General features: G+C 38.7%; 1 protein-coding gene across 2 annotated transcripts in view; it reads left to right on the plus strand.

Moving 5' to 3' along the window:
- The window catches only part of stab1 (stabilin 1), a 203,513-nt gene that overhangs the window by 106,467 nt on the left and 74,311 nt on the right, over nucleotides 1-22,735 (plus strand). For both annotated transcript variants that reach the window (XM_062037804.1, XM_062037805.1), the window contains exons 39-50: nucleotides 2,942-3,037; nucleotides 3,193-3,238; nucleotides 5,889-5,968; nucleotides 6,038-6,163; nucleotides 6,240-6,313; nucleotides 10,050-10,121; nucleotides 13,903-14,022; nucleotides 14,100-14,147; nucleotides 14,227-14,307; nucleotides 19,571-19,717; nucleotides 20,638-20,766; nucleotides 20,845-20,904. In XM_062037804.1, the coding sequence (XP_061893788.1) occupies nucleotides 2,942-3,037; nucleotides 3,193-3,238; nucleotides 5,889-5,968; nucleotides 6,038-6,163; nucleotides 6,240-6,313; nucleotides 10,050-10,121; nucleotides 13,903-14,022; nucleotides 14,100-14,147; nucleotides 14,227-14,307; nucleotides 19,571-19,717; nucleotides 20,638-20,766; nucleotides 20,845-20,904 (1,079 nt within the window). The remainder of the gene's footprint in view (nucleotides 1-2,941; nucleotides 3,038-3,192; nucleotides 3,239-5,888; nucleotides 5,969-6,037; nucleotides 6,164-6,239; nucleotides 6,314-10,049; nucleotides 10,122-13,902; nucleotides 14,023-14,099; nucleotides 14,148-14,226; nucleotides 14,308-19,570; nucleotides 19,718-20,637; nucleotides 20,767-20,844; nucleotides 20,905-22,735) is intronic.

The raw sequence follows: 22,735 nt of genomic DNA on the forward strand, positions 1-22,735 counted from the left end.
CACGACAATAACAACAACAATAACAACAAAACAGCATCAGGAAATACGATATGTACAAATATGATAATAAAAGTGATAGCGGAGAAGCAGTTAGTGAAGTAAATATTAATAAAAGGAATTGGAAATCTCATGTAAAAAATATACAACATAAAGTAGCAAGAAACACATCAATAATGAACAAAGCAAAACATGTTCTAGACCAAAAATCACTTCATATTCACTAGTGTTACATATCCGAGTTATTGTGCAGAAATATGGGGAAATAACTACAAATTATGTAACGGATTAACCGAATAAATCAAACAAAGCACCAATATGATTCAGTTTAAGAAACTGTTCAAACTACAAGTGTTCACAGAACAAGAATTATGATGAACATCCTGAACCCTTTTTTTCCCCTTTTTTTTTTATTTTTATTGAGACAAAGATTATTTATTATAATATTTGTTTGCGTACTATGGTATATAATTTATTTATTATTTATTTATAAGGACATTGGATAAAATTGCTATGGTATGAAAAGGGGTAGGATTAAATAAGCTCTGCTTCTTCCTACTCCTTTTCGGACGTGCTGTAATGAAACAACTGGAATTGTGTGAAGCATTACATTGTATCGTGTGCATGTTCCAAATAAACTGGAACTGAACTGAACTGAATAATACAGAAATGACAATGAGCATTATTACACTACATATGGAGCAATACAAATACCAATAGAAATAGCACTATTGATAATGAATAATAACAATAATTACCTCTATTATCAACAATACAATTGTTTCAAATGATGCTACATATGTACAAAATAAACCACGTGGTGTTAGTGCACCAGTCGAGGAAAATTATCAAACCACATAAGTAACATCCTGTAATTTGATTTTGGTATAATTTTTTATCTTGATAGATTGAAAATTAACACCAACGAGTTGACTGATAAACATTATCACATAATTTATTCAGAAAATATAAATAACGACAAATAAAGATAGAATGCTATTAAAAAAACAAAACATTATGATTTGTACAATTTCAGAATGTGCTTGTTTGGTTTTTTTACACAAAGAAAACAATCTGAAGTTGTCTTTATTTTTAAGTTATCGTGCCGTGATTTTACCAGTCCGGCCCACTTGGGAGTAGATTTTTCTCCATGTGGCCCTCGGTCTATAATTAGTTTGACACCCCTGATTTAAAACTGTCAGGTTCAAACCCTGATGACATCTATTAAACAGACAAAGAAGCAAGGAATTAAACAGAGACAGAATTAAATTTGGCTCAATGAGGAGAAACGCGTAGACCTGTACCCTTGGACAGTGTCCCACCACGCTCGGACGAAAGATTGGACGCCTCCTCTTTTATTTGGACTTTCCCTGATTACATGGCAACAGCTGTTTCTAAAGAAAGGGGGGTCGTAAACAGCCGTCGCCTTCGGTTACAAAACAGTTCAAAGAAAAGGTGCCTGGAGGGGGGTCAGGTCCTGCTTCCTCCCCGCTTTGTAGACCTCGGGTCAAGACACAATCTTCCTGTGGATTACAATACATCAAAGAAACCGACACCTTCATGTCGCTTCCCATCCTACACGGTAGAGTTTTACAAGCCGTTCGATTGGTAAGATCAAAGACAGCTGTTGTCTGCTCGCCGGGAACTCATTGAAACACAAAGTTTTGTGATAACTTAGATACAATTATACTGACAAAAACTTATAGGCCAGTGCAACGACAATGTGTGTCAGTGTTTCCCATAAACTGCCAAGATACCGGTGGCGGTGGGGGCGTGGCTATGGGCGTGGTCACCATGACATCATCGAGTAATTTGCATAATTTTCTACAATGATTTGATTTTCTCTAAAAAGGCTCAAAAAATGTATACTTACTAATTAATAACAGTTTTGTTTTAAACGTCCATCCATCCATCCATTTTACACTATAATTACAACACTTTATGTACATATTTATATACAGATTTGAACAATAAGTTATTCACTGAAATATATTTATTAATTGTGGTTCTTACAAAAAATATATCTTATAAAATATAAAAGCTAAAATGTCTCTTAAAGCTCTGCCCCTTTAATTAGTGCATACTAAATAATTTAACTTTAGCCTACTACTACAACCATATTATTTACCAGCAACATAAAGTGAAACAGAGGCAGAGGTGTCCTGCCACAGTCAGTAACAAATAAACAGAAAACAGTAGTGGTGGTAGATAGTGAAGTGAGTGAAGTGAATTACATTTATATAGCGCTTTTTCTCAAGTGACTCAAAGCGCTTTACATAGTGAAACCCAATATCTAAGTTACATTCAAACCAGTGTGGGTGGCACTGGGAGCAGGTGGGTAAAGTGTCTTGCTCAAGGACACAACGGCAGTGACTAGGATGGCGGAAGCGGGGATCGAACCTGCAACCCTCAAGTTGCTGGCACGGCCGCTCTACCAACCGAGCTATACCGCCCCAAATATATATAGATATATATATATAGATAGACACAGAGCTTCATCAAACATCTGATCCACTGAACAAAGAGCTCCAAAAATCTTGATCCTACACTTCTCTTTTGTAAAGTAAATCTGAACAGCCGATATGAGCATCTACATCAACTATATGATTTGCCTGAGAAGCTGGAGAAAACAAACAAAAATTAAAATTTTTTTTTTTTTTTTTTTTTTTTAAATTTAAAAAAAAAAAAAATTTAATTTTTTTTTTTTTTTTTTGTGGCGGACGTAATTCTTTCGTGGCGTGCCGCCACAAATAAATGAATGTGTGGGAAACCCTGTGTGTTGTGGCGAGAAAAAAAGGACGCTACTTGTTGGTTCTTAAAGCTGTGACAAGGGGCGTGCTGTCACTTGTCTGGAAAAACAACTCGCCTGCGAGGCAAATGAAGCTGATTGCCAAGAAAACAAACCGAGACTGATAATGGTGGCTCCTGCGTTTGTGTATTGCAGAGTGTGCCTGTGACCACGGGAGATGTGACCACGGTTTGACAGGAAGTGGCAAATGTGAGTGTCACAAAGGCTGGAAGGGAGCTTCGTGCTCTGTAGGTAAGAACACAAACACACACACACATCTCACATAAACTCAATATGTTCTGTGACCTGACATCACCTGTCTGTGTCTGTGTGTGTGTGTGTGTGTGTGTGTGTGTGTGTGTGTGTGTGTGTGTGTGTGTGTGTGTGTGTGTGTGTGTGTGTGTCAGAGATCAAGGATGACGCTTGTGGAGGAGTGTGTGACGAGAATGCCAAGTAGGTTCTATTGATGTATCCACAGTGTTATTCTTCAACCTTTCTTGATTTGGTGTGACACAAATGGTTGAGACATAAAAACTAGTGCTGTCAAATTATTATACATTTTTCAAATCAAACGAATCACACTTTTGAATTTGGATAAATCGTGATTAGTCACAGGTTATCCACCTGTGATTAAAAAAAGACCCCGATACTTTGACGTAAATGCAATTTTATTGTCAGAAAGTTGAGCAGGAAATGCTTTTTAAGCTTGAAATGATTAAGAGTTTTATCTATAAATGAGTCTGGGTGTCATTTGGGTGTGAAATATGCAAGCGATCAGTCCGAGTCTCCTCATTCATCTTTGCACTGACGTATACGAAGTGCCGAATGTAAAAATTCAATCACACATTGGTAAATGATATCTTTTCAATATTTACCTCACTTTTTTTTTGGATTTAGCTCATTCCTTTAACATTTGTGGTAGGAATTAAATGTTGAATCTCGATATAAATGTAAAATATAAATAAATATATATATATATGTATGTGTGGGAAAAAATCACAAGACATACATATTACGCTCTACCACGGTATCGAGCACTATTTTTATATTTTTTTAAATTTTTTATTTATTTATTTTTTTTGGATAATCTAATTAAGACATATGTATATATATATATATATATATATATATATATATATATATATATATACATATATATATATATATATATATATATATATATATATATATATATATATATATAGATAGATAGATAGTACTTTATTGATTCCTTCAGGAGAGTTCCCTCAGGAAATATGTATGTGTGTGTATATATATATATATATATATATATATATATATATATATATATATATATATATATATATATATATATATATATATATATATATATATATATATATATATATATATATATATATATATATATATATATATTATATATATATACACATACTACCGTTCAAAAGTTTGGGGTCACATTGAAATGTCCTTATTTTTGAAGGAAAAGCACTGTACTTTTCAATGAAGATAACTTTAAACTAGTCTTAACTTTAAAGAAGTACACTCTATACATTGCTAATGTGATAAATGACTATTCTAGCTGAACCTTTTTCGTTAAAAAGAGGAGTAAAACAGGCATGTCCTGCATCTGTATTATTATTTAATTTGGTTATTGAACCCTTAGCTGCAAAAATAAGAAGTGAAAATAATATTCATGTTATAAAAGTTGGCTCTCAGTATAATAAGCTATCGATGTATTGTGATGACATAATTCTCTACCTGTCACATGTTAACTCCTCTCTACACTATATCAATAATGTCATCACTGAATATGGCTGTTTATCAGGGTATAAAGTCAATTGGGACAAATGTGAAATATTAACACTTAACACTGCAAGAAATCACAAGTTCAGAACTTCAAAATTGGGTTTGGTTTTGAAATTGTATTGCATTATTATGGTATTGTTGTGTATTGTTTTCATTTAAAAAATTTAAAAAAAAAATCGTTTTTGAATTGAGAATCGGGACCCCAAGAATCGATTCTGAATCGAATCGTAGGACACCCAAAGATTCCCAGCCCTAATATGTATATGTATATGTATATGTATGTATTTATATGTATATATATGTATATGTACATGTATGTATATATATATATGTGTATGTATGTATATATATATATGTATATGTATACATATATGTATATTTATGTATATATATATGTATATGTATGTATATATATATATGTGTATATGTATGTATATATATATATGTGTATATATATATATGCATATGTATGTAAATATATATATACTGTATATATATGTGTGTAAATGTTAGGTGTAAATGTTAAATATAAACCTAAATGTCACATAAATGTTAAATTATATATAGATTGTAAAATATTAATCAAAGTTTTAAATCTATAAATAAATGTTAAATATTAATATAGATGTTAAATATAAATCTCCATGTTAAATATATAAATATAAATGTTAAATATAAATGTCGAATATAAATGATACATCTACTGTATAAATAAATGTTAATTATAAATGTAAATGTTGAATCTATAAATAAATGTTAAATCTAAATCTAAATGTTAAATCTATGTATAAATGTTAAATCTAAATCTAAATGTTAAATGTATATATAAATATTAAATACAAATCAAACCTTACATTTGAATGTTAAATCTATAAATAAAGGTAAAGTATATGTGTCAATGTTAAATCTATAAACACATGTTAAATATATAAATGTTAAATTTATCATGAAATGTTAAATATGAATCTAAATGTAAAATCTAAATGTTGAATCCAAAAGTTAAATATACATTTAAATGTTAAATATATATATGCTTTGACCTGATCAGTGACCGTAATAACAACCCGTGCCGCCTTTCAGGTAACCATCCACTATTAAGGTAAACGAGCACGTACGGTCAAAATAAACTGCGTGGTTAATCTGCTTATCTACATGTTTAATGTGATCATTTTTTGTGATGAATCACAGAGTTAACTTTTTTGACAGCCCTAATACAAATATGTACATTCATATATTCTGATAAGTAACACTAATGAAAAAACTGAATATGACTAAATCGATCATATTCCGGTATTACCTTGTTTTGTTCCAGCTGCATCACAGGGCCGCAGGGCACGGCCGCGGCCTGCGTGTGTGTCGCAGGCTACGAAGGCAACGGCACCCTTTGCAGAGGTAATCACGCTCTTCCTCCTCTTCTAACGCCGCCGCCTGTGACACGCTCGCTGTGTGTGTCTCTCCCAGAGGTGGACGTGTGCAGCAGATCTAACGGCGGCTGCTCGCAGTTTGCCACCTGTGCCGGAGTCTCAGCGGGGGAGCGCACCTGCGCCTGCAAGGAGGGCTACACGGGCGATGGCGTGGTCTGCCTGGGTAAACCCGTCGCGCCGCTTTTGTCCGATGACGTGACGCGCACAGATCGCCGTCACATGTCTGCGTGTGTCCGCAGAGGTCGACGGCTGTCTGGTCAACAATGGAGGCTGCCACAAGTCGGCTGAGTGCATCAGGACAGGCCCGAATACCGTGAGAACACACTCAGCTTTTATAACCAGCTGGCCTATAATGCAGATCTGGGCAAAATACGGCCCGCGGGCCAAATGCGGCCCATTAAGTTTGTACATCGTTTTTTTTACACCTTTAACATCCAAACAGTAGCCGCAATTATGATGTGCAGTGCTGTTTTTAAATGAACATAAGTCTTGAACTAGGGCAGCACGGTGGAAGGCAAGGCAAGGACAACTTTATTTATATAGCACGTTTTCAACAATTTTTCAATTGGACCAAAGTGCTTTACAGGTTAAAAAGCATAGAGCAACAAACAAAACAAAAACAAACAAAGAACATAAACAATGAATGAGATAAACAAAATACCGTATTTTTCGGACTATAAAGTCGCAGTTTTTTTCATAGTTTGGCCGTATAAGTCGCTCCTTATACTCAGGAGCGACTTATGTGTGAAATGATTAACACATTAGCGTAAAATATCAAATAATATTATTTAGCTCATTCACGTAAGAGACTAGACGTATAAGATTTCATGGGATTTAGCGATTAGGAGTGACAGATTGTTTGGTAAATTTCCCCCAAAAATGCGACTTATACTCCAGTGCGACTTATATATGTTTTTTTTCTTCTTTATTTTGCATTTCCGGCCAGTGCGACTTATACTCCGAAAAAATACAGCATATATACAGCTTTTGAGTGTTATAGGAGTTATTACGGTAATCAATATTTTGGTACCGGTAGCGGTACTAAAATTATTTCGATACTTTTCGGTACTTTTCGATACTTTTCTAAATAAAGGGGACCACAAAAAATTGCATTACTGGCTTTATTTTAACAAAAAAATCTAACGGTACATTAAACTCATGTTTCTTATCGCAGGTTTGTCCTTAAATAAAATAGTGAACATACTAGACAACTTGTCTTTTAGTAGTAAGTAAGCAAACAAAGGTTCCTAATTTAGCTGCTGACATATGCAGTAACATATTGTGTCATTTTCTGTACTTTTCGATACTTTTCTAAATAAAGGGGACCACAAAAAATTGCATTTTTGGCTTTATTTTAACAAAAAAGGTTATGGTACATTAAACATATGTTTCTTATTGCAAGTTTGTCCTTAAATAAAATAGTGAACATACAAGACAACTTGTCTTTTAGTAGTAAGTAAGCAAACAAAGGCTCCTAATTAGTCTGCTGACATATGCAGTAACATATTGTGTCATTTATTTACCTGTTATTTTGTCAACATTATTAAGCACAAGTGGTAGAAAATGGATTATTAATCTACTTGTTCATTTACTGTTAATATCTGCTTACTTTCTCCTTTAACATGTTCTATCTACACTTCTGTTAAAATGTAATAATCTCTTATTCTTCTCTACTTTGATACTTTACATTAGTTTTGGATGATACCACACATTTAGGTATCAAGTCGTTACAGGATCATACATTGGTCATATTCAAAGTCCTCATGTGTCCAGTGACATCTTTCCTGAGTTTATAAACATAATATAAATTAAAAACAAAAACAAAAGAAGATGTTGTGATGCCAAAAAATATCGACGTGATCATAGTAGCATCGACGAGATACACTCTTGTACTTGGTATCATTACAGTGGATGTCAGGTGCAGATCCACCAATGGTGTTTGTTTACATTTTGACTGGTACTTTTCATAGTACCGAATATGATTCGTTAGTATCGCGGTACTATACTAATACCGGTATACCGTACAACCCGAGTAGGTGTTTATTACCCTTTGCATTCGTATTTTGCTGTTTGTTACATTTTTGTTAATATTTGGTTACATGTCGCTTGGCAATTTTCACTGCAATAAGGCGCTTTTGTTACATTTTTGTTAGAGATGTCCGATTATATCGGCCGGCCGATATTATCGGCCGATAAATGCTTTAAAATGTAATATCGGAAATTATCGGTATCCTTTTTTTTATTATCGGTATCGTTTTTTTAAATTTATTTATTTTTTTATTAAATCAACATAAAAAACACAAGATACACTTACAATTAGTGCACCAACCCAAAAAACCTCCCTCCCCCATTTACACTCATTCACACAAAAGGGTTGTTTCTTTCTGTTATTAATATTCTGGTTCCTACATTATATATCAATATATATCAATACAGTCTGCAAGGGATACAGTCCGTAAGCACACATGATTGTGCGTGCTGCTGCTCCACTAATAGTACTAACTAGGGATGTCCGATAATATTGGCCTGCCGATATTATCGGCTGATAAATGCGTTAAAATGTAATATCGGAAATTATCGGTATCGTTTTTTTTATTATCTGTATCGGTTTTTTTTTTTGGTTTTTTTTTTTTTATTAAATCAACATAAACAACACAAGATACACTTACAATTAGTGCACCAACCCAATAAACCTCCCTCCCCCCATTTCTTTCTGTTATTAATATTCTGGTTCTACATTATATATCAATATATATCAATACAGTCTGCAAGGGATACAGTCCGTAAGCACACATGATTGTGCGTGCTGCTGCTCCACTAATAGTACTAACCTTTAACAGTTAATTTTACTCATTTTCATTAATTACTAGTTTCTATGTAACTGTTTTTATATTGTTTTACTTTCTTTTTTATTCAAGAAAATGTTTTTAATTTAGTTATCTTATTTTATTTTTTTTTTTAAAAAGTACCTTATCTTCACCATACATGGTTGTCCAAATTAGGCATAATAATGTGTTAATTCCACGACTGCATATATCGGTTGATATCGGTATCGGTTGATATCGGTATCGGTTGATATCGGTATCGGTAATTAAAGAGTTGGACATTATCGGAATATCGGATATCGGCAAAAAGCCATTATCGGACATCCCTAGTACTAACCTTTAACAGTTAATTTTACTAATTTTCATTCATTACTAGTTTCTATGTAACTGATTTTATATTGTTTTACTTTCTTTTTTATTCAAGAAAATGTTTTTAATTTATTTATCTTATTTTATTTTATTAATTTAAAAAAAAAGGACCTTATCTTCACCATACCTGGTTGTCCGAATTAGGCATAATAATGTGTTAATTCCACAACTGTATATATCGGTATCGGTATCGGTTGATATCGGTATCGGTAATTAAAGAGTTGGACAATATCGGATATCGGCAAAAAGCCATTATCGGACATCCCTAATTTTTGTTGTGTTTTGCTTGATTGTAAAAGATGTCTATTGAGGAGCTGGCCTGAGAAGTAAAAGAGGAGCCATGTTCATATGTTAATATTCAGTGTTTTATTGTTCATAGTTAATATTGTAAATCCCACTTTCTTTATTTTAATGTACATTTTGGGTGTCCCGTTCAGTAAAAAAACTGTAAAATTCCATTCGGTTTTTTGAGGTGGTCTGTTTTTAGACGGACATTGTGACTTTTGGTATTAGTGTTCCTGGAAAAAGGGACCCAAACACACATACTGTACAGCAAATATTTACAGTTAAATGTGTACAAATAATTTATACACACATACACATTGGCCCCCCAGACACTTCTGTTTCTCTCAATGTGGCCCCCGAGTCAAAATATTTGCCCAGCTCTGCTATAATGCATTCATCATATATAAAATATACTCCGGAAGGGCACAATCCAGCAATCGCGTGTGCTCGGAATGTTCCGGGCGAAGGCTTGAAGGCATTTTTCTGGACCAGACTTCTTTCAGTTTTAGTTGAGTATCCCTGTTCTAAATGTTTAGATGTGCTGAAATGTCTCTTCTTGCTGTTCTCCAGGTGGCCTGCAGGTGTCAGGTGGGCTTCCAAGGGTCGGGCAGGTTCTGTTTCCCAGTCAACCCTTGCAAGACCGTAGGTTTATTTACCTGGAGGTTTCCTTTGCTCACGTGTGACTGAAAGATTTGAACATACACTATATTGCCAAAAGTATTTGGCCACCTGCCTTGACTCACATATGAACTTGATGTGCCATCCCATTCCTAACCCATAGGGTTCAATATGATGTGGGTCCACCTTTTGCAGCTAATACAGTTTCCACTCTTCCTGGAAGGCTGTCCACAAGGTTGCGGAGTGTGTTTATAGGAATTTTCCACCATTCTTCCAAAAGTGCATTGGTGAGGTCACACACTGATGTTTGTGGAGAAGGCCTGGCTCTCAGTCTCTGTTCTAATTCATCCCAAAGGTGTTCTATCGGGTGCAGGCCAGTCAAGTTCATCAGGGGTGTCAAAGTCAAATGGACGGAGGGCCAAATAAAAAATTTAGCTACAAGCCGAGGGCCGGACTGTTCGAATGTTCATTGAAAAATTTTTAAATGACGCATATAGTCTAGTGAACCTAATTGAACCTACTGAAAACCTAACAAATATATTCCAATATGATCAGATAAATAAAGCAATATTTTCTTATGGCTCTGTCAGTAATCTTTAATTTTCAACAGACACAAAAGACAAATTTCCTTTATATAAAAATCCCCATAACATGAACATTAAATGAAAGAAACCGGTATTCAAGGCACCATCAGTAGCCTATATTTTCTATTTTAGCAAAAGTGGGCTAAATTTACTTCAAAGAAAAAAACAATAATAGCAATTTTCTATCATCCACTCAACTGAAATATTTTTAAAATATAATTAAATTGAAATACAATAAAATAAAGTGCAAAAATTTATAAATCAAAAACAACACTTTGTTTAAGGAGAAGTAACATGCAGTGAAAACAAATATTAAACTTTAACTTTTAAACTTGAATTGAGTAAAAACTCTAAATATGTGATTGCACAGTAATGTTCACATTAAACCCCCCTCCTCCCTCCGTGGGAGGGAGGCGAGTTGGGTGCCCGAAACCCCCCGCTGGTTTCGGCCCGCCCCTTGGCGCGCGTAGCACGGCGGGCTCCGCGACCCGACGGCTGGCCCTCGTGGCTTGACGGCGGGCGCGTCCCAACGGGCCGCGCGTAGGGGTCAAACGCAGAAGTCTCAGGGCCTCGTGGTGAGGGGGTGGCCTGCGGGTTTCGGCCCGCTTGACCCCCCCGCTCCGCTTGGCGCGCGCGGCACATGACGGGTTCCGCCACCGACGCTCGGGCTGCAGCCCGACGGTGGTGCGGGCCCGGCGGTGACGCGCGGTTTGGGGAAACAAAGCAGAAGTCTCAGGGCCTCGGGGCCGGGTTTCGGCCCGCCCCCTTGCCGCGCTTGGCACGGCGGGCTCCGCGACTGACGGCCGGGCTGCAGCCCTTCGGCCGGCAGGCGCGTCCCGGCGGGCCGCTCGCCCCCTTTCGGAACCTTGGACCGGCATCCGCTTGGTGCGTGTAAAAGATCTGCGGTCTGCGGGCCGGTTCTAATAATAAATCAAGATCATCCCAAGGGCCGTAAAAAACCTTCTCGCGGGCCGGATATGGCCCGCGGGCCTTGACTCTGACATATGTGAAGTTCATCCACACCAGACTCTGTCATCCATGTCTTTATGGACCTTGCTTTGTGCACTGGTGCACAGTCATGTTGGAAGAGGAAGGGGCCCGCTCCAAACTATTCCCACAAGGTTGCGAGCGGGGAATTGTCCAAAATGTTTTGGTATCCTGGAGCATTCAAAGTTCCTTTCACTGGAACTAAGGGGCCAAGCCCAACTCCTGGAACAGGCCCCTTCTTCTTCCAACATGACTGTGCACCAGTGCACAAGGCAAGGTCCAAAAAGACATGGATGATAGAGTCTGGTGTGGATGAACTTGACTGGCCTGCACAGAGTCCTGACCTGAACCCGATAGAACATCTTTGGGATGAATTAGAACAGAGACTGAGAGCCAGGCCTTCTTTACCAACATCAGTGTGTGACCTCCAAACTATTCACACATGGTTGGGAGTGGGAAATTGTCCAAAATGTTTTGGTATCCTAGAGCAGGGGTCGGCAACCCGCGGCTCCGGAGCCGCATGCGGCTCTTTGACCACTCTGATGCGGCTCAGCTACATACTTGCCGATCCCCCCGATTTTCCCAGGAGACTTATGGATCTCAGTGCCTCTCCTAGATAACTCCCAGGGCAAATATAATCCTATTTTCACTCTAATTACTAAATTAAGGGCGTGCCCTAATTGCGCTGCAGTAAATGTCCTCTATAGCATTTACAAACAGCATGCCAGCCCGGCCACATGTTGTATGTAGCTTTTACTTGTACACGTAGGAGACAGCAAAGCATACTTAGTCATCAGCCACACAGCTTACACTGACGGTAGCCGTATAAAACAACTTTAACACTGTTACGTTACAAATATGCGCCACACTGTGAACCCACCAAAAAAGAATGAAAAACACATTTCTGGAGAACATCCCACCGTAACACAACATAAACACAACACAACCAATACCCAGAATCCCATGCAGCCCTAACTCTTCCGGTCTAGATTATACACCCCCGCTACCAGCTACCACCAAACCCCCCCACATCAAACCCCCCCCCCCTCCGTGCGTCGGTTGAGCGGAAGAGTTAGTGCTGCATGGGATTCTGGGTATTTGTTGTGTTGTGTTTATGTTGTGTTACAGTGCAGATGTTTTCCAGAAATGTGTTTGTCATTCTTTTTTGATGTGGGTTCAAAGTGTGGCGCTTATTTGTAACGTAACAGTGTTAAAGTTGTTTTATACGGCTACCGTCAGTGTAAGCTGTGTGGCTGCTGACCTAGTACGCCTTGCTGTCACTTACGTGAGCAAGCCGAAGCTGCATTCTACATGTGGTCGAGCAGGTACACTGTTTGGGCAGGCTGTAGAGGGCGCTAAAAGCAGTGCCATCACGCCCTGATATTCGGGAGTCTCCCGGAAATAATGAGAGGGTTGGCAAGTATGACGCTATCAAGCGCCATTCATTCAAAACTCGCGGGCCGCACTAACATCAAATTTCCATATTAAAGTGCGTGCCGGTGCGGGTGTCTGAGACCCCTGGTTAACATAGCACAAAGCAATTTAAGCTTTGTATGCGGTGTTTTTCATTTTAAATTTTAAATTTTTTTATGTGGCTCCCATTATTTTCTTTAATTTGTGAAACTTGCCAAAATGGCTCTTTGAGTGGTAAAGGTTGCCGACCCCTGTCCTAGAGCATTCAAAGTTCCTTTCACTAGAACTAAGGAGCCAAGCCCAACTCCTGGAACGGGCCCCTTCCTCTTCCAACATGACTGTGCACCCCCGTGCACAAGGTCCAAAAAGACATGGATGATAGAGTCTGGTGTGGATGAACTTGACTGGCCTGCACAGAGTCCTGACCTGAACCCGATAGAACATCTTTGGGATGAATTAGAACAGAGACTGAGAGCCAGGCCTTCTGGACCAACATCAGTGTGTGACCTCACCAATGCACTTTTGGAAAAATGGTGGAAAATTCCTATAAACACGCTCCGCAACCTTGTGGACAGCCTTCCCAGAAGAGTTGAAGCTGTAGTAGCTGCAAAAGGTGGACCCACATCATATTGAACCCTATTGGTTAGGAATGGGATGGCACTTCAAGTTCATATGTGAGTCAAGGCAGGTGGCTAAATACTTTTGGCAATACAGTGTAATTATTTGTGTTTGTTGAAGGAAAACTGAAAAATAATGACGGTTTTTGGTCACGCTACGAATTTGAAGGCGAACTGTTCTTCACCAGTGAAATGTGTGTGCAGAATAACGGCGGCTGCAGCAAGTACGCAAGCTGCAAGTACTTGGGTCTGGGTCTGAAGAACTGCTCTTGCTTCAGAGGCTACGTGGGAGACGGCTTCGATTGCCGGGGAAACACTAACTCAGTGAGTTGAACGACCTCTGACCTCACACCGCCGCCCCCACTCCTACCGCCATCAAAATCATATTTTTTGTCCTACAGGAGGTGTACCGGAACCCGGAGAATGCCGTCTTCCGCCAAATGCTCTCTGTGAGTTGTCGCCTATTTCCAGATTCAAAGTGCATGGAATAGCGGTAACTTTTTTCTTCCTCTTTTGTCTCGTTTTCAGAATTCAAACTCTCGAAGTGTTTATGGAAGTGGGCCGTTCACCCTCTTCGTCCCTGTGGCCAACAACGACACATTTTCTTCTGTGTGTATAACACCTTAATATATAGTATCCGCTTCCCTTAAACATACTTGAAAGCCAAAAGGGAACGTTTTCCATCTGATTTTGCGTCACTTAAAGACGCTGTGCAGTAGGGAAGTGACTCATATGGCCCCATTCATATGGGGTGAATCATTTTGCAATGCAGTCTGCTGAAAATGATGGAAAGCGCCACTCTACATAGCAACTGACGCTGTGGTCAAAGTTGGAATAACCACACAACACATTTTAAGATATTCAACACTCCACTGCCGTCTGGTGGCTAAGTTGGATAGTGCACACCCCCTCTCTCAATTAGTCACGTTTCGTGTATCAGGTAAACCACAACAAATCCCTTCCCTACCGCGAGCAATATAACCCGCCCTCTTCCTGGTCCAACCATACCAGCGATACGGCCCACAAGCACAAGCGCACATGACAATCATTGGTACTTTTACTTTGAAGGCCTACTGAAAGCCACTACCACCGACCACGCAGTCTGATAGTTTATATATCAATGATGAAATCTTAACATTGCAACACATGCCAATACGGCCGGGTTAACTTATAAAGTGCAATTTTAAAATTCCTGGCACACTTCCGGTTGAAAAACTCCTTTTGATATGATTTATGCGCATGACGTCACAAAATCCACGGAAGTGGTTGTACCCCATCGACCCGATACAAAAACCTCTTCCTTTCTTCGACAAAATTCCACAGTATTCTGGACATCTGTGTTGGTGAATCTTTTGCAATTTGTTTAATGAACAATGGAGGCTGCAAAGAAGAACGTTGTAGGTGGAATCGATCGGTGTATTAGCGGCTAAGTACAATACTTACAGCAACACAACAAGGACTACTTACTACGCCTAGCCGATGCTTGCCGCCAAACCCACGGATGAAGTCCTTTGTCGCGCCGTCGATCGCTGGAACGCAGGTGAGCACGGCTGTTGATGGGAAGATGAGGGCTGGCTGGCGTAGGTGGAGCGCTAATGTTTTTATCATAGTTCTGTGAGGTCCGGTTGCTAAGTTGCTAAATTAGCCTTAGCGTCGTTAGCAACAGCATTGTTAAGCCTTACCAGGCTGAGAATTTTTAACCGTGTAGTTACATGTACATGGTTTAATAGTATTGTTGATCTTCTGTCTATCCTTCTAGTCAGGGGTTTATTTATTTTGTTTCTATCTTCATTTGAGAACGATGCTATCACGCTAGCTCAGTAGCTAAGTGTGTCACCGATGTATTGTCTTGGAGATAAAAGTCACTTTAAATGTCCATTTCGCGTGCTCGACTCTCATTTTCAAGAGGATATAGTATCCGAGGTGGTTTAAAATACAAATCCGTGATCCACAATAGAAAAAGGAGAGAGTGTGGAATCCAATGAGCCAGCTTGTACCTAAGTTACGGTCAGAGCGAAAAAAGATACGTCCTGCACTGCCCCTCAAGTCCTTCACTGTAACGTTCCTCATCTACGAATCTTTCATCCTCGCTCAAATTAATGGGGTAATCGTCACTTTCTCGGTCCGAATCTCTCTCGCTCCATTGTAAACAACGGGGAATTGTGAGGAATACTAGCTCCTGTGACGTCACGCTACTTCCGGTACAGGCAAGGCTTTTTTTTTATCAGCGAGCAAAAGTTGCGAACTTTATCGTCGATTTTCTCTACTAAATCCTTTCAGCAAAAATATGGCAATATCGCGAAATGATCAAGTATGACACATAGAATGGATCTGCTATTCCCGTTTACATAAAAAAAAACATTTCAGTAGGCCTTTGAATTTAACTTAAAAGTAACAATATAATGTTATGTTTCAAAAAGCGTATAATTTCACTTGTAGCAATAATTTTTAAAATCCTTTCCTTCTTGAAGATCTCTCTGCTGCTCAAAAGCAACACCAATATTTACTCTTATTTTACTCCTATGCATTTGATTTTATATACAGTATATATATATATATATATATATATATATATATATATATATATATATATATATATATATATATGTTTATTTTCGGCTCCAGCAGCCCCCGCGACCCCAAAAGGGACAAGCGGTAGAAAATGGATGGATGGATATATACAGTCGCGATCAAAAGTTGTACACTTGTAAAGAACATAATGTCATGGCTGTCTTGAGTTTCCAATCATTTCTAAAACTCTTATTTTTGTGTGATGTAGTGATTGGAGCACATACTTGTTGGTCACAAAACACATTCATGAAGTTTGCTTCTTTTATGAATTTATTATGGGTCTACTGAAAATGTGAGCAAATGTGCTGGGTCAAAAGTATACATACTGCAATGTTAATATTTGCTTACATGTCCCTTGGCAAGTTTCACTGCAATAAGGCACTTTTGGTAGCCATCCACAAGCTTCTGCTTGAATTTTGGACCACTCCTCTTGACAAAATTGGTGCAGTTCAGCTAAATGTGTTGGTTTTCTGACATGGACTTGTTTCTTCAGCATTGTCCACACGTTTAAGTCAGGACTTTGGGAAGGCCATTCTAAAACCTTCATTCTAGCCTGATTTATCCATTCCTTTACCACTTTTGACATGTGTTTGGGGTCATTGTCCTGATGGAACACCCAACTGCGCCAAAGACCCAACCTCCGGGCTGATGATTTTAGCTTGTCCTGAAGAATTTGGAGGTAATCCTCTTTTTTCGTTGTCCCATTTAAAGCACCAATTCCATTGGCAGCAAAACAGGCCCAGAGCATAATACTACCACCACCATGCTTGACGGTAGGGATGGTGTTCCTGGGCTTAAAGGCCTCACCTTTTCTCCTCTAAACATATTGCTGGGTATTGTGGCCAAACAGCTCCATTTTTGTTTCATCTGACCACAGAACTTTCCTCCAGAAGGTCTTATCTTTGTCCATGTGATGTCAGATGAAACAAAAATTGAGCTGTTTGGCCACAATACCCAGCAATATGTTTAGAGGAGAAAAGGTGAGGCCTTTAAGCCCAGGAACACCATCCCTACTGTCAAGCATGGTGGTGGTAGTATTATGCTCTGGGCCTGTTTTGCTGCCAATGAAACTGGTGCTTTAGATTGGACAATGAAAAAGGAGGATTACCTCCAAATTCTTCAGGACAAGCTAAAATCATCAGCCCGGAGGTTGGGTCTTGGGCGCAGTTGGGTGTTCCAACAGGACAATGACCCCAAACACACCTCAAAAGTGGTAAAGGAATGGCTAAATCAGGCTAGAATGAAGGTTTTAGAATGGCCTTCCCAAAGTCCTGACTTAAACGTGTGGACAATGCTGAAGAAACAAGTCCATGTCAGAAAACCAACACATTTAGCTGAACTGCACCAATTTTGTCAAGAGGAGTGGTCCAAAATTCCAGCAGAAGCTTGTGGATGGCTACCAAAAGTGCCTTATTGCAGTGAAACTTGCCAAGGGACATGTAAGCAAATATTAACATTGCTGTATGTATACTTTTGACCCAGCACATTTGCTCACATTTTCAGTAGACCCATAATAAATTCATAAAAGAAGCAAACTTCATGAATGTGTTTTGTGACCAACAAGTATGTGCTCCAATCACTACATCACACAAAAATAAGAGTTGTAGAAATGATTGGAAACTCAAGACAGTCATGACATTATGTTCTTTACAAGTGTATGTACACTTTTGACCACGACTGTATATATATATATATATATATATATATATATATATATGTATATATATATATATATATATACTGTATATATATATATATATATATATAAACTTTTGACCACGACTGTATATATATATGTATACTACCGTTCAAAAGTTTGGGGTCACCCAAACAATTTTGTGGAATAGCCTTCATTTCTAAGAACAAGAATAGACTGTCGAGTTTCAGATGAAAGTTCTCTTTTTCTGGCCATTTTGAGCGTTTAATTGACCCCACAAATGTGATGCTCCAGAAACTCAAATCTGCTCAAATGAAGGTCCGTTTTGTAGCTTCTGTAACGAGCTAAACTGTTTTCAGATGTGTGAACATGATTGCACAAGGGTTTTCTAATCATCAATTAGCCTTCTGAGCCAATGAGCAAACACATTGTACCATTAGAACACTGGAGTGATAGTTGCTGGAAATGGGCCTCTATACACCTATGTAGATATTGCACCAAAAACCAGACATTTGCAGCTAGAATAGTCATTTACCACATTAGCAATGTATAGAGTGTATTTCTTTCAAGTTAAGACTAGTTTAAAGTTATCTTCATTGAAAAGTACAGTGCTTTTCCTTCAAAAATAAGGACATTTCAATGTGTCCCCAAACTTTTGAATGGTAGTGTATATATATATATATATATATATATATATATATATATATATATATATATATATATATAAACTTTTGACCACGACTGTGTGTGTATATACCGCATATATATATATATATATATATATATATATATATATATATATATATATATATATATATATATATATATATATATATATATATATATATATATATATATATATATATATATATATATATTCTAGCTTGATTTAGCCATTCCTTGACCACTTTTGATGTGTGTTTGGGGTCATTGTCCTGTTGGAACACCCAACTGTGCCCAAGACCCAACCTTCGGGCTAATGATTTTAGCCTCCTTTTTCAATGTCCCATTTATAAAGCACCAGCTCCATTGGCAGCAAAACAGGCCCAGAGCATAATACTACCACCACCATGCTTGACGGTAGGAATTGGTGTTCCTGGGCTTAAAGGCCTCACCTTTTCTCCTCTAAACATATTGCTGGGTATCGTGGCCAAACAGCTAAATTTTTGTTTCGTCTGACCACAGAACTTTCCTCCAGAAGGTCTTATCTTTGTCCATGTGATTAAAACAACAACAATATTTCGGGGCTGTAAATCTAATCTACTGTTATCAGTTATAGAGGTATTGGAAAAAAAACATGATTTATTAATGCCCTTTGACATATCAAGGCCATTTAATGATGACTTCACATAAAATTATTACATACGGCTCCTTTAAAAATGCATTCAAAAACCATCAACAATACTTAATTAACATTCTGTAACCTTTATAATAACCAAGCTGGAGCGTCGTTGTTATTGTAAGTTTGACGCCTGTGGTCTAGTCATTTTTTGATACACGCTTTCTGTTGTGCATTCTAATAGTGACAAACGCAGTGCGGACAGTAATTTGTTGTTTAATAACTGAATCATAATGTGGCTGGTTTGACTTGTTATTGTTGAAATGACTGACACTGCACCTGTGTGATCGTGTGTCTCCACGTAGATTGAAGAATGGAAGCAGTCCAATCGTCTAGATGACCTCATTCGTTACCACATTGTTTCCTGTGAGACTTTGACTCTAAACGACCTCCAGACCACGGACCGCGCCGTCTCCACATCGGGATCTGCGCTGCGCTTCAGCTTGCAACGGGTCAGGGAGACACACACGCACGCGCACGCACGCACACACACACACACACACACACACACACGCGCACGCAAAGAAAGTGCTGACGTGTTTACAATGAGACCTCAGGAAGCGTTTCTACTGCGTTGAAATGTGTAAATAACTTAAGAGTTCAAGGATGTGTGGATGTTCTTGTTCTTTGACTTCTTGTGTGAGGCCGCCGTAGAATAGTATCAGTCATTGCAAATGTGTGATGATAACCATAGAATGTGAAGTGTGAAGCCAGATATGTGCCCTCTACATGGTTTCCGTGAGTCTGATCAACATGACGTGGACTTGTGTGTGTGTGTGTGTTCTTGTATTTCTACCCTTCTTGAGACCTCCACAAGGAAAAGTATCTTCCATATGAGGAGGTGTGAACAAGTGATGACATAAATCATGGTCCCAATAACATTGCATCTAATAGACAATGTCTCAATTGCACCCCTGCTGGTGAAATATGTCAAAATGAGGGTGGTCTCAAAAAGGAAGGATTTTTCAAATTGACCGTGTGTCAGTTTTAAAAGTGCTCCCCCTCTGGCCAACATATTAAATAAAAAGTGTGTGTAAAAAATGTAAGTGCTCCCCCTCGGGCCAACATATGTAATAACAAGTGCGTGTAAGAAATTGAAATGCGCCACTTTGGCCAAAATGTATTTAAAAAAATAATAAAAAAATGTGTATAGACTTACTGTAATAACTTGAAGTAAATAACGATTAAAAAACAATTACAAACAAAAAATTTAAAAATTAACTAAAACATACCTTTTTTATATTTGCATAGTATGTATATCTTATTAATGTTGTAAATACACATCTTTATATATCTAGAAAGGCTGGTCCTGAAGAGGTGGGCATTTTTCTCAGGTTTCAAGAAGGTAACAAATACAAGAATGTGTGTGCAGGGCTCGGTGTGGATCAACAACAGTTCCAGGATCGTCAGGAGTGACTACACCACATCCAACGGAGTCATCCACTACATCGACACCCTGCTGACGCCCTACAAGCTGCAGGACAAAGGTCGCCTTAAGGAGGTGGGCTACACTTGTTAGCATGCTAATCACTCAATCACATGTCATGTGACCTCTCGACCCCTCTCTGTCTTTGTGCAGATGAACTTGACTGCGGCAGCTGACTATTACGGCTACGGCGCCTTCTACAAGCTAGTGGAGGTCAAACACTTTGTACCAGCATCCATCATGCATCCAACATGCATCCATCATCCAACATGCATCCATCATTCATCCAACATGCATCCATCATGCATCCATCATCCATCATGCATCCATCATGCATCCAACATGCATCCATCATCCAACATGCATCCAACATGCATCCATCATCCAACATGCATCCATCATTCATCCAACATGCATCCATCATGCATCCAACATGCATCCATCATGCATCCAACATGCATCCATCATGCATCCATCATGCATCCAACATGCATCCATCATGCATCCAACATGCATCCATCATGCATCAAACATGCATCCATCATCCAACATGCATCCATCATTCATCCAACATGCATCCATCATGCATCCATCATCCAACATGCATCCATCATGCATCCATCATCCATCATGCATCAAACATGCATCCATCATCCAACATGCATCCATCATGCATCCATCATTCATCCATCATGCATCCAACATCCATCCATAATGCATCCATCATGCATCCATCATCCAACATGCATCCATCATGCATCCAACATACATCCAACATGCATCCATCATGCATCCAACATGCATCCATCATTCATCCAACATGCATCCATCATGCATCCATCATCCAACATGCATCCATCATGCATCCATCATCCATCATGCATCAAACATGCATCCATCATCCAACATGCATCCATCATGCATCCATCATTCATCCATCATGCATCCAACATCCATCCATAATGCATCCATCATGCATCCATCATCCAACATGCATCCATCATGCATCCAACATACATCCAACATGCATCCATCATGCATCCATCATGCATCCAACATCCATCCATAATGCATCCATCATCCAACATGCATCCATCATGCATCCAACATACATCCAACATGCATCCATCATGCATCCAACATTCTTCCATAATGCATCCAACATGCATCCAACATTCATCCAACATTCATCCAACATGCATCCAACATACATCCATCATGCATCCAACATGCATCCATCATGCATCCAACATCCATCCAACATGCATCCATCATGCATCCATCATCCATCATGCATCCATCATCCAACATGCATCCATCATTCATCCAACATGCATCCATCATGCATCCATCATTCATCCAACATGCATCCATCATGAATCCATCATGCATCCATCATGCATCCAACATGCATCCATCATGCATCCATCATGCATCCATCATGCATCCAACATGCATCCATCATGCATCCATCATGCATCCAACATGCATCCATCATGCATCAAACATGCATCCATCATCCAACATGCATCCATCATTCATCCAACATGCATCCATCATGCATCCATCATCCAACATGCATCCATCATGCATCCATCATCCATCATGCATCAAACATGCATCCATCATCCAACATGCATCCATCATGCATCCATCATTCATCCATCATGCATCCAACATCCATCCATAATGCATCCATCATGCATCCATCATCCAACATGCATCCATCATGCATCCAACATACATCCAACATGCATCCATCATGCATCCATCATTCATCCAACATGCATCCATCATGCATCCATCATCCAACATGCATCCATCATGCATCCATCATCCATCATGCATCAAACATGCATCCATCATCCAACATGCATCCATCATGCATCCATCATTCATCCATCATGCATCCAACATCCATCCATAATGCATCCATCATGCATCCATCATCCAACATGCATCCATCATGCATCCAACATACATCCAACATGCATCCATCATGCATCCATCATGCATCCAACATCCATCCATAATGCATCCATCA

The sequence above is a fragment of the Entelurus aequoreus genome, linkage group LG26 (genome assembly GCF_033978785.1).
Source record: "Entelurus aequoreus isolate RoL-2023_Sb linkage group LG26, RoL_Eaeq_v1.1, whole genome shotgun sequence".
Classification (NCBI taxonomy): domain Eukaryota; kingdom Metazoa; phylum Chordata; class Actinopteri; order Syngnathiformes; family Syngnathidae; genus Entelurus; species Entelurus aequoreus.